This window comes from Cnephaeus nilssonii (assembly GCF_951640355.1).
Source record: "Cnephaeus nilssonii genome assembly, chromosome: 6".
NCBI lineage: Eukaryota > Metazoa > Chordata > Mammalia > Chiroptera > Vespertilionidae > Cnephaeus > Cnephaeus nilssonii.
The window spans coordinates 988,246-1,005,614 of NC_137077.1; the positions used below are offsets into that span (position 1 = coordinate 988,246).

Sequence of the window (17,369 nt, forward strand, 5' to 3'; positions counted from 1 at the left end):
CCGAAAGACGGGCCAGACCCGTGCACAGGGCAGCTGGTGGGGGGAGGGGGGGCAGCTGAGGGTGGGGAGGACAGGGCCGGCCTGACACTCCTCAACAGTTCTCTGAGCGTGAAGAATGAGGCCAGCCCTGGCCGGTGTGGCTCAGTGGATAGAGCATCGGCCTGCGGACTGAAGGGTCATGAGTTCGATTCCAGCCAAGGGCACACGCCCGGGTTGCGGTCTCGATCCCCAGTGGGGGGCGTGCAGGAGGCAGCCGCCCCATGATTCTCATCACTGATGTCTCTCTCTCTCTCCCTCTCCCTTCCTCTCTGACATCAATAAGTGTACGTTTTAGAAAAATGAACGAGGCCAGAGCTGTGGCTCCGTGCACTGCCTGGGGCAGCCACAAACCCCAGAAACCGCCCAGACGCCAGGCACGGGGCGTCTCAGCGGCCAGGCTGCGAGACGGCCGAGCCTCCCGCTCTGAGCTCTCCCCTCGCCTGGCGGGCCGGCAGCCGCCTGCCTCCACGGGGCCCGAGACTGCAGTGTCATGGGCTGCCACATGAACACACACGTTTAAACACACGTGCACACCCAGGGACAGACACACCATGGAGTGCCCAGCCCCCTCCTCTCCGCCCGAACTGCGCCCGGAACACCCAGGTGACCCCGAGTTCCAGGGGCCAGGGTGTGCGTGGGCCTCCCCTGCACGGCCAGCCGCCTCACTCAAGCCCGACCCCCGTGCCGGCACACAGCTCCCCGCTTGGCTACGGGCCAGCCCCCGACTTCCCCAGGAGCCCTGGGTGCTCGCAGCAGTGGGGGCCCCCGCACACCCCGAGGCTCAGAGCCTGCGCTGCGCCGACCCCGAGCCCAGCCCCACCCCCGCCCCTCAGTGGGAAGAACAGAGACACAGGCGCCCGGAGCTCCCATGACGCACACGAGGCCGCCCCGGGCCAGCACCCAACGCACGGGATGACGGTCTCCACGCGAGGCGGCAGGAAGGGGGGAGCAGGATGGGACCGTGAGCGGGCCTCCCGCCCCGCTGGGGACTTCACGGAGAACAGGAAGGGGGGCAGATGCGCTTCCTGTTTCCGACCGCTGATGCCAGGAGGCTCTGAGGACCGTCATGACACCCGGGGTGTCGTCCGCAGCCAACGTGCCTGCCCCGCCCTCCAGGGGCCTCGCCCCCCTTGGCATCATTGCTCGGGTCAGGCCCCCGCTCAGAGGCACCAGGACTCGCTCTGCTCTGTGAGGGCCGGGGAGGGGCCGCGGGGCTTCTGGGACAGCGCCTCTCGGAGCTCTGGGGACATGCAGGGGCCGGAAGTGGCCCCGGTGCGAACACCACGGGACTCAGGGAGAGCAGGGTGCCTGCGGGAGGGGCGGGGGCGGGCGGGGGCAGCCCTCTGGACAACGTGTGTGAAGAGCAGAGAACTCCCGATGGGCTGAAAGGTTACATAAACTTGAAAAAAACACACAAAAAACCACAAAAACCAAAAGAAAAGAGAACTCAGTGCTATCAAGTCCCCAGAGAGGGTAACGGTCTGTTTAAGAGACGGAAGACGTCAGCACGAAGTGAAAAGCGTGTAACGGTCACTGGACAAGAGCAAACGTCCGCGTGTTTAAAAAATGCGACGGGACCGGTTCCACACGCAGCGCCACGGCCAGCGAGCGATTCGCACCTCGGTTCTAAAACAGACGGACCGCGCCGGGCCAGTTACGGGGCCGCGAGCCAGAGCGCGCCGTGGGAGGCAGCCCCGGAGCACGTCCCCCGTGGAGAGGCCCGGCGCCCACCGCGCGCGGCACCACCGAGCTGCCAGCGGGTCCCCGTCTCCACAGGGCGGGGAGGGAGCCCCGGGACCACGTGGGACCCGGCCCAGGGAGTGACCAAGGCCATTATAAAACCTCGCTGTCCCCCAACCACTGTGCCGGCAAACGCGTCTACAGAGACCAAAGGCGGCCCGGACCGTGGGAGGTGCGGGCTCACGGGCGTTTGCAACCTTTCTCTCCAGCGTCCCGCCAGGCCTTCCGGTTGCTTTGTGAATGAAAAGCAGCCAGGATGCGCCGGATGGGTAGACGCAGCTGTGAGACCCACTTCCTGTCATTTCACCAAGACGGGAGCTTCCCCATCACCCAGCGTCAGACAGGCCGGCCCTGAGGCTCGGACCCGGAGCTGACGCCCCAGAGGAGCGGTCAGCGCCCGTCTGGCCCCCATGGCTCCCCTCCCGCAGGCTCGGCGAGGGGTTCCCACGGCCGGGTTCTCACACGCCCCGAGCGGGGCCGCCTTCCTGCCCAGTTCCGCTCCTGCAAGCAAATGAGGCCCCGCAGAGCGGGACAAAGCCCGAGTGTCTGCCCCGCGCCATCAGCATGCAGCGCGCGCCCAGCCTCGGGCCCAGCCGGGGGCCGTGTGCGCTGGCTACCCAACGGGGCGCGTCCTTCCAGCCACCCCAGCCTCGGCTCCTCCTGCTGGCCACTTGCATCAGCCCACATCCGGGGGTGCAGACACAGCCTGCCCGAGCCAGGGGCTCCCGGGGGTCCAGACACAGCCTGCCCGAGCCAGGGGCTCCCGGGGGTCCAGGCTCATCCCCGCCGCCCTGCCCCTCCCTGACTCCTAGGCACCTCACACTCATGAACAGCGCGTGCTGCTGCCAGAGCGGGACCAGACCCCACAGCACCCCAGCACCCACCACCCCCTGGGACGGCCCCGGCTGCCCGGAAGCCCGCAGGCCCGCCCCCAGGATGACCCGTCAGGATGACGCCTGCAAAACCCGTTTCCACAGAAGGTCAGTGTCACAGGTTCCAGCTACACGTGAATGTGGGGGACCCCATCCAACACAGGACACCCCCCAACTTTCAGATGAAGATGGAGGGAGGGAACGGAGGGCCGGGTCGCAGACACCGACCGAGAGCCAGAGAGAAGCCCAGGGCCAGTGTGGAGCGGGCGCGGCCTCCACAGCTCACTGCACCTGCCCTCCGGCTGCGGCTGCCGCCTGTCCCCCATCGAGCCCTCCCCTATCCAATCAGCCCACCCTGCACACCCCCCACTCCCCGAGGCCACGGGAGGAAGCCCCCTCCTCAGACACCCCCTCCCCCAAACGCGGTCCTTCCACCCACCCAGCTCCCCCCCACGTCCGCCTGGGCAGCTCGCTGCATGCCCACCGTCAGGGTGAGCAGCCCTCAGCGTGCGACAGCTGCCCAGGGCCCGCAGCCCCCACCCCTACCTCCAGGGGGAAGCAGACGCGCTGGTCAATGCTCCTTGGCTGAGGCCACGCCAGACCCCGGCTCCTGCTCAGAGCCAGGCCATCGGCAGGGACCCGAGACCATGGCCAGAGTGGGCGAGACAGGCCCGTGCCCAGGGAGGCGCCTGGGGCTGCGCCCGGGTCAGCGGGCTCCTGGCTCCCGGCGGCGGCCGCAGGGCCCTGCGCAGCGGGACCGAGTCCAGCAGGCGGGCGACACCAGCGCTGCCTGGGGCCCCGCTGAATGGCGCGGACACAAAGGCGGCGCGTCTGGGGCTGGACTGGAAACCACAGCGGCTGCTGCCCTCCCAGCCCGGGCTCAGGGAGAGCGGTCTGGTCCCCCGCGTCCGGCGGCCTCTGGAAGCGCGCACGCTCTCCGGCCCGGCTTCCCCTCCCAGCCCGGGCTCAGGGAGAGCGGTCTGGTCCCCCGCGTCCCGCGGCCTCTGGAAGCGCGCACGCTCTCCGGCTGCTCCGGCCCGGCTTCCCCTCCGGGCCGGTCTCCCCCGCGGACCCGGATCAGCAGTGTCTGTCCTCCCACAGGAAGCACCCTCGTCACAGACCACGTCCCCGGAGTCACGGATGTTGGGGGAGAACCGAGCGCCTCCCCCCGCCCCCCCTCCAAGCTGGTCCCAGCTGACCACGTGGCCGGCTGCCAGGCCTGTCTTCAGGGAGGCGCCCCGAACCCTGAGGTCCGAGCGGGGTGGGACGGCGGCTGCGTTCCCAGGCTTTTGGGGGAACAGGAGGGCCGGGGAAGAGGCGCTGAGGCCATCCTGCTCAGCACCCCAGCTCCTCCCCCCAGCAGCGTCTCCCCTGACCCAGCACACAGCTCGACCGGCACGAGGGCCCTGTGCTCAGGGGCAGAGGTCAAAGGGCAGAATGCGAGTCCCTGAGAGGACCACAGGGGCCACGCCAGCCCTGGGAGGCGGGACCCAGATAACCACGCTCATGGGGCCCGGCCCGGAGGACGGGGCGCACGGAAGAACGGCCATCCCTATGCCCCGGGGCTGGGCCACCCCTCCTGACCCTGAGGCCCCAGCCTCCTGATCCCGAGGCCAGCAGCAAGGAGGTCGGACCCGACAGCCACCCTTACACCCTGCTCGTCACCTTCGGGCCCTGTGGGACCCCTGTGAGGCCCCAGGAGCGCCCTGGCCTCCGGGACGGGCCGAGGGCTGGAGGGCGGGTCCCGTCAAGGGCCAGGCAGGAACGTCTCGACCCCGGTGGCCAGTCTGTCATAACGTCTCGGCTCTGCTGGAGCCGTGGACCCCGTGTGGCTGTGCCAACAAGACGCTACTCACAAAGCAAGTGGCCGAGGCCACCTCGGTCACCGTCCCTGTTGTAAGGCTGGCTATACGCACCTAACAGAACACGGATTCCCGGGGGCAGGACGACGTGGCCCACTCGGGGAGCCGGGCAGGTGGCAGGGACCTGTGCTCCTGGGAGCATGCAGGTCCCACTTCCCGTGGCCTGACCGTGCACACTCGAGCCCGGGCCTCGCCACCACCCATCCTCTTAAGGAAAAGGGGAGGGGCAAGGTGCCGTCGAGGTGAGGCCGGGGCAGCCGGTCACCCTCCGGGCTCCAGGTCAGAAGGATCTGGGTGAGGATCCACCAGGGCGTGTGCCGGGGGCTGCCCCACTGAGCCCTGCCCCCCGCGTCCCGCCTGAAGCAGAGGGGCCAGCTCTAAACAGCACTGCCCACCGGCAGCCCGTCCACACTGACTGCAGCAGGGCCGCCCCTTGGCCTCAGGGCCCGGCCAGTGCCAAACCACCAGGGGAGTGAAGAGACCACCTTCTCCGGTGCCATCCACCACGGTGCCCACCCTCTGCCAGGGCCGCCCCGCCCTCCCGTGAAGGCTGCCCCACCGCGGCCACGTCCCCAGAGCACCCCCACTCAGCCCGCCAACCCCCTCCTGAGCCCTCCGTGCAGTCCCGGCCCAGTGCCCAGCGCCCTGCCCCTGCCCCTGCCCCCTGCCCCCTGCCCGGGGATGAGCAGGTGAGCCAGGTGTGCATTTAAGCCCTCCAGCCTGTGAGAGCCTCAGGTGAGGGTCCTGTCCTCCCAGCCCCTTTCTTTCTTCACCTGCCCAGCGAGCCCAGGACCCTGCGGGGCAGCCCCGATGCCCACACTCCACCCACAGCTCTCCGTGTCAGAGGGGGAGCCCACACCCCATCTCCTGCCAACCGGTCAGGAAAAGAACAGGCCCAGGGCAGGCCTGACAGCGCAGGGGCCCAGCCTCGATTTCATCCTCTGCGACCAACTCCCGTCCAGGGACATGAAACATTAAAATGACCCAAAGCCTCAAAGTCCTCTTTGCACCTGCTGCCCAGGCCCCTGCCAGGCCCCGGGTGGTGACCGGTGAGTCCCACACAGTCTGACTGGGCGACAGCATGGCGGGCTCTGCAGGCAGAAGGAGCCAGGCCGCGCCCGAGCCCCGTACGTGGCACGTGGCCCTGTGCCCTGGCGCTCAGACTGCCCCGTGCCCGCACGGCTCAGGTCCGGCCGGGACTGTCACAGAACAACCTGGGGGCCGTGAACGTCCTAGACCTGCAGGAGGAACAGGAGTATTTAATGAGGCCGACTACGGTCCAGACGCCGCCTCCTGCTGGGCGGCAGGAGGCGCTGCCCTGGCCCCCCCGACAGCGGAGGGCGGGAAGGGCCCGAGGGGGCGATGGCACGGCAGCTGACGCACCGCGGAGCCGGCCTGTGGGCCGCAGAGGAGGGCATCCAGCCGGGCACCCCCGAACCTGCCAGAAGGAGAGGGTGGAGCCGGGTGGGAGCGGACGAGACCCCGCGAGGTGCGGGTCCGTTCCGGGTCCCAGTGTGGGGCGCGGGTGCCTGCGGAGGGGAAGGAGGTCGGGGCCCACCAGGATCGCTGGCAGGGTGACGGGAGGAGCGAGGGTGGGGAGCAGCCGGGTGAGGCGGCGTCCGCACCCGCAGGGAGTTCACTAACCAGCGGGCCGAGACTCCAGCCTCTCTCGGTCCTCACACACCTGCCCAGGGAGGCTGGGTCCCAGGCCCCCCCCTCACCCCAGGCCTGGCTTTTAAGAACTTAATAAATACTAGAAGCCCAGTGCACGAAATTCGTGCACGGAGGGGGGTTGTCCCTCAGCCCAGCCTGTACCCTCTCCAATCTGGGACCCCTGGAGGGATGTCCGACTGCCTGTTTAGGCCCGGTGGGCAGTCGGACATCCATCTCACAATCCAGGACTGCTGGCTCCAAACTGCTTGCCTGCCTGCCTTCCTGGTTGCCCCTAACCGCTTCTGCCTGCCAGCCTGATCACCCCCTAACCACTCTGCTGTCAGCCTGTTTGCCCCCAACTTCCCTCCTCTGCCGGCCTGGTCACCCCTAACTGCCCTCTCCTGCAGGGTTGATCACCTCCAACTGCCCTCCCTTGTAGGCCGGCTGCCTCCCAACTGCCCTCTCCTGCTGGCCATATTGTGTCCACATGGGGGCAGGATCTTTGACCACATGGGGGCAGCTATATTGTGTGTTGCAGTGATGATCAATCTGCATATTACTCTTTTATTAGATAGGATAGAGGCCTGGTACAGGGGTGGGGGCCAGCTGGTTTGCCCTGAAGGGTGTCCCTGATCAGGGTGGGGGTTCCCTTGGGGCATAGAGCGGCCTGAGTGAGGGGCCTGTGGTGGTTTGCAGGCTGGCCACGCCCCCTGGCAACCCAATCGGAGGCCCTGGTATCTGGAATTTATTTTCCTTCTACAAATGAAACTTTGTAGCCTGGAGCTGAGCCAAGCCTGGGGCTCCCTCCGCGTCAGCAGCCATTTGTGTTGGGGTTAAAACTGAAACTTTGTTGCCTTAAGCGGGTGGGCCTGGCCAGGGTGTGCGGAAAGCTTTGCTTCCCCTGTTGCTGGTGGCAACCCTGGCCTGCTCTCTCAACCTCCATTCTGCCGCCATTTGTTTGAATTTGTTTACCTTCTATAATTGAAACTTTGTAGCTTGAGTGGAGGCTTAGGCCTGCAACGGCTATGGAAAGCTTGTTTCCCTCTGTTGCCTGAGAAACCTTGCTCTCTGTGGCTGTAGCCATCTTGATGGGTTAATTTGCATACTCGCTCTGATTGGATGGTGGGTGTGGCTTGTGGGTGTGTCGGAGGTATGGTCAATTTGCATATTTGTCTATTATTAGGTAGGATTAGGATGCTTATGATGCCCCTCCCTCTTAAAGATAAGGAAACCGGTTCAGAGGGGAAGTCACAGCCACCACCATTGGAAGATGGGGTCCAGGGCCCTGTCACTCCGGCCCAGGGGTCTCTCAGAGGGCACCGCTCCCGCCCACCGGGACCGCTCACAGGCCTGCTGCCCAGGGGCCGGCTCTCGGAGGGCACCCCTCCCGCCCACCGGGACCGCTCACAGGCCTGCTGCCCAGGGGCCGGCTCTCGGAGGGCACCCCTCCCGCCCACCGGGACCGCTCACAGGCCTGCTGCCCAGGGGCCGGCTCTCGGAGGGCACCCCTCCCGCCCACCGGGACTGCTCACAGGCCTGCTGCCCAGGGGCCGGCTCTCAGAGGCCCAGCGTGGCCGCAGCGAAGCAGGGAGGCCCGGGTTCTCAGGCACACCCTCGGGCCTGCCTTCCAGTGCCACAGCCAGAGTGGAAACCGCAGCCACGGGCCCTGGACAGCAGCACAGCTCCCTCAGCAAAGAGACAGGGTCCCACGTGACCAGCAACCCACCTCGGTGCGCGCCCCAAGGAACTGAGCGTCTCCCACAGACTGTACACACGTCCCTTCCTACAGCAGCCAGGAGTGGAAGCAAACCGAGTGCTCGGGCCTGGGGGCCGTGGGGAGAGCTGGGGGGGGAGCTCGGGCCTGGGGCCATGGGGGGAGCAGCGGGGGAGCTTGGGCCTGGGGGCCATGGGGGGAGCTCAGGCCTGGGGGCTATGGAGGGAGCTGGGGCCTGGGGGCTATGGGGGAGTTGGGGAGGAGCTCGGGCCTGGGGGCCGTAGGGGGAGCTGCGGGGGAGCTGGGGCCTGGGGGCCGTGGGGGGAGTTGGGGGGGAGCTGGGGCCTGGGGGCCGTGGGGGGAGCTCGGGCCTGGGGGCTGTGGGGGGAGCTCGGGCCTGGGGGCTGTGGGGGGAGCCGTGGGGGGAGCTGGGGCCTGGGGGCCGTGGGGGGAGCTCGGGCCTGGGGGCTGTGGGGGGAGCCGTGGGGGGAGCTGGGGCCTGGGGGCTGTGGGGGGACGCAGAGCCCTGGGGCTGGCAGGGCCTCTCCAAGCAGGAGGGACGCACAGTAAATGAAGGAGGAGACAGGATCTGCTGCTGCGAGGCAGGCGCCTCCCGCCTCCCGCAGGGGTCGAAGGTAAACATCGGCAGCCCGCGGCCGGTGACTCATGTGTCTGCACCGGTCACAGCCGGAGGAGGGCCGGACGCTCAGGAGAACAGGCAGTTCTCGGGACGACAGGACCCGCCCCTGGAGAGAAACAGTGGAAGCTGCACCCAGAACCCGCTCCCGGCGGGTGGCAGACACGGGGTGTGGGTGCCGGACGGGGCGCAGCGCGGAGCGGAGCGGAGCGGAGGGCGATTTGGCAATGTCGGTGGAGTGACGATTCCTTCCAGGAACCTCGCCCACTCCCACCTGCAATGGCGGGGGCGAGGTCGTTCACCCCGGCGCTGGTTTTATGACAGAAAAAAACCGGCTGAATGCCCCTTCGTGTCCACCCGAGGGCGACAGCCCCACAGGGGGCCCCGGGAAGGGGTGCAGGGGCAGGCCCCCCGACCCTGACCCAGGCCTCAGCACCTGCAGCCGAGCTGTGTCCACAGACACACCTGCGAGGCCCGGTGGGGGTCGTGGGCCTGCAGCAGGGCCGAAGGCCGGCCTCCACCCACCCCGTCACCTCCTGGCGCACACGCTGGCACGGCACCGGCACCGGCACGTGGGGAGCACCCAGGCCCTCGTGCACGCGGCACACCCTCTGGCGGGTGGGGATGGAGGCGGCAGGTGGAGGAGCAGCCCAGGGCCCGGGGGCTATGGGGCTGGAGGGGGGGGGCCAACCTGGGGGGAGGGACCAGGCCCCGGCAGCCGCCCTCCCCGTCCCCGGACCCACCAGGCTCCACAGGCTCCCTGGCACCCTCCCGTCGGCCTCACAGCCACACCCTGCAGCGGAAGTGCATCCTCCCTCCTCCTCCACCTCACCCCGGGGGTTCGTTCAGGCTGGAGGAGGAGCCCGAGAGCCCACGCCTCCTCCTCACAGTCCTCACAGTCCGTCCCACGGCCCTCTCCCAGGCACGCCCCCATCCCCCCGCCCAGTCTGTTCACCTCCCTGCCTCCGGATCCTAGGCTCCTTCCCGCAGCCGCCTCCTCCTCCAGGAGGCCCTCCCAGACACCCCTCCACCCACGAGCATCCCTGCACCAGGGCACCTGGGCTCACACGCGTGTGTGCGTGGACACCCGTGACACCGTGTTCCACTGCCTCTATGTGCACGAGGACCGTGGTCTGTCGTCCAGCAGCCCACGGCGAGGGCTGTCGGTCACACACCCTGCCTCACGGGAGGCGCAGCCAATCTAAGCCCTTTTGGAAAAGGGACCACAGAGCCTGGAGCCCACGGTGCCGAGAATGAACGGACACAGGGAAAGCCGAAGAGAAGCAATCGGGCACGGGGGAGCCAGAGACAGCAGCCTGGGCGCCTGCAGGCAGCCCCACACGCCACGCCCCACACGCCACGCCCCCACACGCCACGCCCCCACGTCCAGGACCTGAGCCCACACAGCCCTCTCTGCCTGGGTAAGCCTGCAGTCCCCGTGGGCGCTGGGTGGACGTGAGCCTGCGCCGTGGGGAGACGCTGGTCAGTGACCCACACCCCCCACTGCAGGAGGCAGGGGAGGCGGTGACGAGCCGGCGGCATTCAGGAGAGCCCGGGCACCGTCGGCCTTCCGTAATCGGTGGAGCAGTCCATTTCCGAAGCAGGTGCTCTGGGAAGAGGAGCTGACAGCTGGCGGAGCCCTCACGCAGGCCTGTGACCAGGCACGGGAGCAGGGAGGCACGGGAGCAGGGAGGCACGGGAGCAGGGGCGCCGTTCCGAGGGACAAGGCCAGCCGCGCCCGGAGTCTCCTCATGCGTCCCCAGGGGCGGTCCCAGGGCCTGCGAGGTCACCCTCCCGCACGGGTCATGAAGGACGACACAGGCTTTGCTGCCGCCAGAGCTCGAGGGCGGAGCCCCCGGGGAGTGTGCCCCTCGGGGGCTGGCGTGGAAACGCTTCGGCTCCACCTTCCACAGAGAACTGCGCGGACGGCGAAGCGCAGGCTGCGGCTCCGGGGCATCGACTCTCCCCCAAAGCGAATCCCCGAAGCACGGCGTGAAAACAACGCGCTGCTGACACGCAAGGCCCCGGGCGCCGGGCAGCTGCGCACACTGTCCAGACCCCGGTCCCAGGTCCCCAGAACCCGCTTGCTGTGTCCCAGGGATCCTCCCCGAGTCTCGTGACATCCCGACTGTAGAGGGCCGCCTGGGAGGCACCTGGGCATTTCCTTAATTATCATCAGCTGAACTCAGGGCGTAGGTTGAGTCACACCCTGGGAACATGCTTCCCCAATCATAGCAGCCCAGGTGTAGGCAGGGGTGGGACTAGATATGTAAATCTGGGCCTTTAAAATAAACGCGCTGCGTGGCTTGGGCGCGACATGCTGCCTCTCCATCAGAGAGGATGGCGGCCCACCCAGCTCCCAGCTTCATGAATCTATTTCTGCCTCTTGGTCTCTTTCTTTCTTTAATTTCTTAGTCCCCAGCTCCTCCACTCAGCAACCAGACCAGAACCTTTTCCGTGATGCCACGGAAAAGAGAAAAATACCACTACACCCGACTGACCCCACATCTCAGCCGGCTTGTTCCCACGCGTCCTGTGACCGTCCCCCGGGACCCCCGCCGGCCCTGGCCCTCCTCACCGGGCCGTCCAGGGAGGCCCAGCCTGCTGCGTGTGGCCGTCACCGCGCGGGTGCACACGCCCTGCACCCGGCTCTCGCCCCGGTCGCTCCTCTTCCCTTGGGGCCCGGAATGGCGGGTGCGCTGACGAAGGTGCGGGTCCCCAGCAGGCCCACCCCTCCTCACCTCCTGTGCCGGCTCGGGTGGGCCAGGACCTGGCTCTGAACAGCTCCTGGTTCTGGAATGGGGTCCACCTGCCCCAGGGGACCGGCTCCCACCCAGCAGCTGAGGGCACAGCCTTCCCAGCACACCCTGCCCCAGGCTGCCCCCAGGACCCCCAGGGGCCAGACCCAGCCTCCACGCATCACAGCAAATCAGAGCAATACCAGGCATGCCCCCCTTGAGAAGTGGGGGAGCCACGGAGACGCTGTCAGGATGGGTGGAGAGCGTGCATGTCAAGATGCTCAGGCTCCGACCCCAGGGGTCAGGGGGCAGCCCTCCCTCCCTCCGACTGCCACCCCCACCAAGCCCTCCTGACCTAAGGCCCCACCACCCAGCACGGCCGCCTCCCCGCCCCCGACAGGCCAGGTGTGCGCCCAGGCGGAGGGCAGAAACCGGCATCGCATGCAAACTTGGCCCCGGAACAGCCACCAGCGAACAAAGTGGCCCTTGTTCCATCCGGTGGGACGACACCCGCCCGCAGTCACCTGCCGTCGGGGAGAGACATGGCTCAGGGGGTCCTCGGGATCCGAGCCCGACTCCGCACCATCGCAGGCCCGCCGCCCTCGGGGCCTCAGGTCCTCCTCCCGAGGAACCCCAGCCCTGAGCGAAGCGGCTCTCCAACGTGGCCTTTCGGGGCGCGGGCCTCCTGCCAGGACCCCACGCAGAGCGCAGGGAGGCCGGCCTCGAGGCTGCCTGGACCCGCACCCGGCCAGGCCCCAAGGTCTGGTGCTTCCCCTGCGGCCCGGGCTGAGGTCTGGCCCTGGCTTCCCGGGAGGGGAGGGCAGGGCCGGCTTAACCAGCCAGGCAGGTTGGCACGCTGAGGAGGGAGGTTCCCCATCCCGCCTGGAGGGGGCAGCAGAGCCGATCGGCGCCCAGGACACCCCTCCAGGCGGCCACGTGAAAACCTGTCCCCACGGCCAGTTTCCCCACCTCACCTCCCAGGTCACCCTGGAAACCCGAGCCCGGCGCCCGGTGGGTGCCGCACTCCGCCTCCGGCTGGTCTCCGAACGTGCTCCCTGGGCACCTGCCGTCTCCTCACCTCCAGGTGCCCGGCCAACGCCACGGCTCCGGGCCGAAGGGCGGCTTTCCCGGGGCCTGGTCTGTGGGCCCCGCACGGAAGGGCGTGGAACCTGCTGCCCGCGCTGTTTGCCTCCCGCGGCCCCTCCCAGCCTCCTGGGCGCTCCAGGCGGCCCCTCTCCTCCCGCTCCGGCCCCGGGAGACGCCTCACTCACGGCCAGGTCGGCCCAGCCCCCACCTCCAGCACCGACCTCGTCCCAGCACCTCCCGCCAGGCCATTTCCACACCTGAAACTTCTGGAAAGACCTGAGCCCCGCCTCCCCGCCCCCCCCCCCCAAACCCGTTTCCTCAGCACCCACGGGAGCCTCTGCCCAGGGCTCCTTGGCCACTCCTGGCCTCTCCGGAACACCCTCCCATCCCAGGACACACCTGGCCCCTCGCCTGCCTGCGTTCCGACCTGCCCTGGCCTAGAATGTTCCTTATCACCTCTGGCCCCCGAGCCTGCCCACTTCGACCAGTCCTTCAAGATTCAGCTGAAACCGGTTTGGCTCAGTGGATAGAGCGTCGGCCTTCGGACTCAAGGGTCCCAGGTTCGATTCCGGTCAAGGGCATGTACCTTGGTTGCGGGCACATCCCCAGTAGGGGGTGTTTAAGAGGCAGCTGATCGATGTTTCTCTCTCATCGATGTTTCTAACTCTCTATCCCTCTCTCTTCCTCTCTGTAAAAAATCAATAAAATATATTAAAAAAAAAAAAAAAGATTCAATCCCACGGAGGGGTCAGGGAGGGGGACCCGCCCCCAAGTTGATGCGTGAAGCACCACAGGGCGGCGTGGGCTCCAGAACGGCGCGCAGGAGGAGACGCGGGCCAGGACACGCCACAGGCCGCGGGAGGTGGGCGCTCCGGGGCTGTTCCGTTAAGAATCACTCGGCGCATGGACCACGGGGCCTGGGACCAGCAGTGCGGCGCACGCCAGACTCGGCCAGCTCAAAGCGCCGAGGTCCAAACGACAAAGAGAAAGAAAGAGACAGCCCGGCCGCGTGGCTCACGGTTGAGCGTCGACCTATGAACCTGGAGGTCACAGTTTGATGCCCGGTCAGGGCACATGGCCGGGTTGTGGGCTCAATCCCCAGTGGGGAGCGTGCAGGAGGCAGCCGATCCATGATTCTCTCTCATCACTGATGGTTCTCTCCCCCTCCCTCTCCTTTCCTCTCTGAAGTCAATAAGAACCTATTTCTTAAAAAAGAAAAAGACTCAGGCCCTGGCTGGAGGGGTCAGCTGGCTGGAGCGGCGCCCCACACACCGAAAGGCTGGGGTTCGATCCCCGCTCAGGGCGCGTACGGGAGGCAGCTGACGGATGTTTCTCTGTCTCTAAACATCACCTCGGGTGAGGATTTAAGAAAAAGAGAAAGATTCGGCCCACAATTCCCCTCCCTTAAAGTTCCCCCAACCCACTCCCGCTGCTACGGAAACTCAGCACTCAGGCAACGCGGGCACCACACCTGCTCGCCACGCACGTCTGCCCTGCGGGGCGGCGGCCCGGCTACCGGGGGCTCGCAGAACATGTGCGAAGTGGACAAGGGCAACGCGTCCGCCCTCCCCACCCGGAGGCACCCCTGCGCGTGCCTCCAAGCAAGACCCAGGCCACCTCCCCGCTGAGCCAGGGTTAGGGAGAAAGCCCTGGGCGGGGTGCCATCGCCTCCCGGGAAGAATCCGAGAGAGGTCAGCAGGTCACGTGGCCAGCAAGGTCCCATGTGGTGCAGACACATCCCCGCCAGGCGTGTGAGGACACTGCAGGTAAGCCAACTCCTTTCATCTTTTCGTTAAAATGGTTTCTTTTTAAAACACGTACAAGGGGAGCCAGGCCGGCGTGGCTCAGCGGTTGAGACAGACCCAGGAACCAAGAGGTCACCAGCTCGATTCCCGGTCAGGGCACCTGCCCGGGTTGCAGGCTCGATCCCCGGTGTGGCGCATGCAGGAGGCAGCCGACCCATGATTCTCTCTCATCATTGATGTTTCTCTCTCCCTCTCCCTTCCTCTCTACCTAAAAAACAATAAAAACATTTAAAAAATCGTACAAGGAGAGAGTTCTGATTTAGGTTATGTTGTGCACAGAAATAATCCCGGAATAGGTCTCATCTCCTCTAATTACAGAATTTAGGACAACATCCATGAGATTCTGGAATACCTTGTAAATAGGTCATAAAAGGCTCTTTTGAAAACGCCGCGTGGCGGAGCCAGGCTCCGTGTGCGAAAGCGCCACAACAGGCAGGAGCCGGTGTGACCTCACCCCCCGCCCCGTGTGACCCCCGCGACGCCCCACGTCCTGGAAGCTGGAAGCGCGGGGTGGGCACGGCTGAGACGCCTTCGTGACGCGGCGAGCCTGCAAAGCCCATGGCTGGTCCCGCGGACGGAGCCACGGAACTCCGTTCCGGACGGACACCCTGCTCTGAACTCCAGTCTCCTGCGGGGGAGACGTGGCTGCTCCCAGATCTGATGGGAGCAGAGAGAACATTCCGGAGACACCGAGCCCGGCCCGGCCCGGCGTGTGACCGGGTTGGCAAGGCCGCGCTCAGCTCTCTCACCGTGACTCAGGCAAACAACTCACTCAGCTAGTTCTAATCACACAATTAAGCAGCCAATTGCGAAACACACTTGCCTAACTTCAGAGGCTGATCTGTGAACCACGTCGGCCGGGTGGGGCCTCACGTGCCGGGCACCCTGGGGGGCCGGTGGGGGACAGGCATCAACGCCCTCGCCTCCGGGAGCCGCGGTGCCTGGGCCCAGCGCGGGACCGGACGAGGGAGGTCCCGGCCCGGCCATCCTGCAGGTGCGGGAACGCCCAGCGTCCCATCCATGCACCGAACGCTTCCGCCCCTCCTGCCGTGGCTGGCGGGAGAGCAGCGGGGGGGCGGGGGGGGGGTAGGTGGGGGGGCAGGCCTTCCCGGGACCCGGGCAGGAGAGTCGGCCTTGTTCAGCTCCAGGAAACACGGGGCCCAAACCACAGTCCGTTTTCGGGTGCGGCAGCAAAGTTTGTTCTGTGAGGCCGGAGGAGAGGATGTGAGATGGGCAGCAAGCTGGGGGAGCAGTTACCTGCCTCACTGGCCCCCCGAGATGGACAGTGAGCCTGTCACCTGCCTCGGCCGTCGGCTCGGGCCCCTGGCTCCCGCCCCAGCCTCCTCAGCTGCTCTTTCCCACCAGAAACCTCGTCCCCCTCAGCTGTCCTCAGACGCCGGGCTCTCCCTCCCCATCTTTCCTGCCTGCTCTCCCACCTAGGACACGGCACGTGGTTCTGAGCCCTGGGTCCCCCCCCGCCTCAAAAGCCACCCAAGCCAGGCCAGTCACCAGCAACCAGACACCCACTGACCCAGCACACGCGGTGGCAACCCCAGCCCGGGGTTAAGGGGTCCTCTCCCTGCCACCCCACCCCCTTCTCAGCTCTCTGTCAGAGACGAGGTGCTGCAGATCCTGGGGACACAGAGACAGCGGCGAGCAAGACCTGGGACAGGTCCCGCGGGCTCAGGGCAGGGGCGACTGTGTGCCCCAGAGCGGTGTGGGCCGGTCCAGCCTGACCCCCCTGCCTCGGGGAGAACCGAGGCCGGAGGCCTGTCCGGGCCACCACAGTGGCGTGGCCTTGCTGACGGCCATGGCTCAGCCACCCCGGCCGACAGTGGGGGCTGGGGGTGGCCTGTGGAATCACCCAGGCTCGCAGGCCCAGGCCTGCCCTCAGGGAGCTCAGTGTAGGGGGGAGACCGTCCCACACGTCCCGTGCCAGGTGGTGGGAGGGCCCTGGGGGATGGCAAAGGGGTCAGGTGCAGGACGGGTGTGGTGCAGGCTGGCCTCTCCGAGAGGCAGGGGGTGGGGAGGCCTGTGACCCGTGCAGACTGTGGGCCAGGAGAGAGGTGTCCACACATGGGCAGAGGACAGGGCCCATCGGTTAAACCCCAAGGAGGGGGCGGTGGGACAGGGCCGAGGGCCGGGCCTTCCAGAAAACAGAGCTGTTCAGCACTGAGCACGCCCCGAGGCACCACACACTCATCTGCAAAGTGGGACAATGTGGCCCCTTCCTGGGGGCGGGGGGGGGGGGGCAGCCCCCCTCATCCGTCCCCTGGCACTCGGTAGGTGTTCAGACACCCACAATGCGCCATCACCCTCTCCCGGGGCAGCCTCGGCAGCCCTCACCAGCCTCGGCCCCCACCGTGCTGTCCACCCTTGGACTCCGTAAGACGGGGTCCCCGACACCCAGGGCTCGCCTCCCCCCAACACCCAGGGCTCATCTTCAGACGGTCCGTTCTCCCCGTGCAGGGCCACGGGGCTGCAGGGGAGCAGGGGGCTGCGCACGGCTGAGCGTGTGGCTCTGGCCAGGCCCGTGTCCCCCTCTTCCTGCCTCCCTTCGGCCCAGACCCTCCGCTGAGAGCCAGCCAGGCCTGCCGCGCCAGGAGGTGAGCAGACCAACCTGTAGGCGCCCGGCACCTCCCCTGGACGCTGCCCCGTCCGGTGACTTCCCAGCCGCCCGCCCTCCCTCGTGCTGCTCACCTGCCAGTGAGGGCGGCTCCCAGGCCTGCTCCCTGCCCCATCACTGGGCACCCTGGCCTGGCAGCAGATGGGGCTGCAGGCTCATCGCCAGGGCCTGGCCCCTCTGCGGTCACAGCTCAGAAGGCGGCGCTCGGGCAGCCCCGGGAGAGCCGCGCGGCCGCCCTCGGCCCTGCCAGGCACCAGGCCCCTCCGGACGGGCCCTCCCAGCAGGGCGCGGCTCCCGGACACGGGGTGCCGGGCAGGGGGCGGCAGGGGCAGGGGGCCGGCCCCCTGGGTCCCTCGCTGTCCGCACTCCCATCCTGCCCGCAGCTCCGCCCGCCGGGCGTGCCTGGGCTCTCTGGCAGCTGACTCATAGTTCACTTCCTCTCGCCGCGGCCAGGCCCACCTGCGGCACGCAAGCCGGCTCCGAGCACCGGGATGGCCACGGCCACGGCCACGGGCACCTCACTCCCTGAAGTCCCGCCTCCAGGTCCAGCTCCTTCGGGTCCCCACCCACCCACACCCACCCACACCCTTAGATGCT

The 17,369-nt window shown here is 67.5% G+C and overlaps 1 protein-coding gene across 1 annotated transcript in view; it reads right to left on the reverse strand.

The window, feature by feature from the left end:
• Window positions 1-17,029, reverse strand: part of GRAMD4 (GRAM domain containing 4) — a 47,821-nt gene extending 30,792 nt beyond the window's left edge. The window contains 1 exon segment of the mRNA XM_079774576.1: window positions 16,847-17,029. Within this exon segment, the coding sequence (XP_079630702.1) occupies window positions 16,847-16,887 (41 nt within the window). The 5' untranslated portion in view covers window positions 16,888-17,029.
• Between the last annotated feature and the right edge of the window lie 340 nt (window positions 17,030-17,369).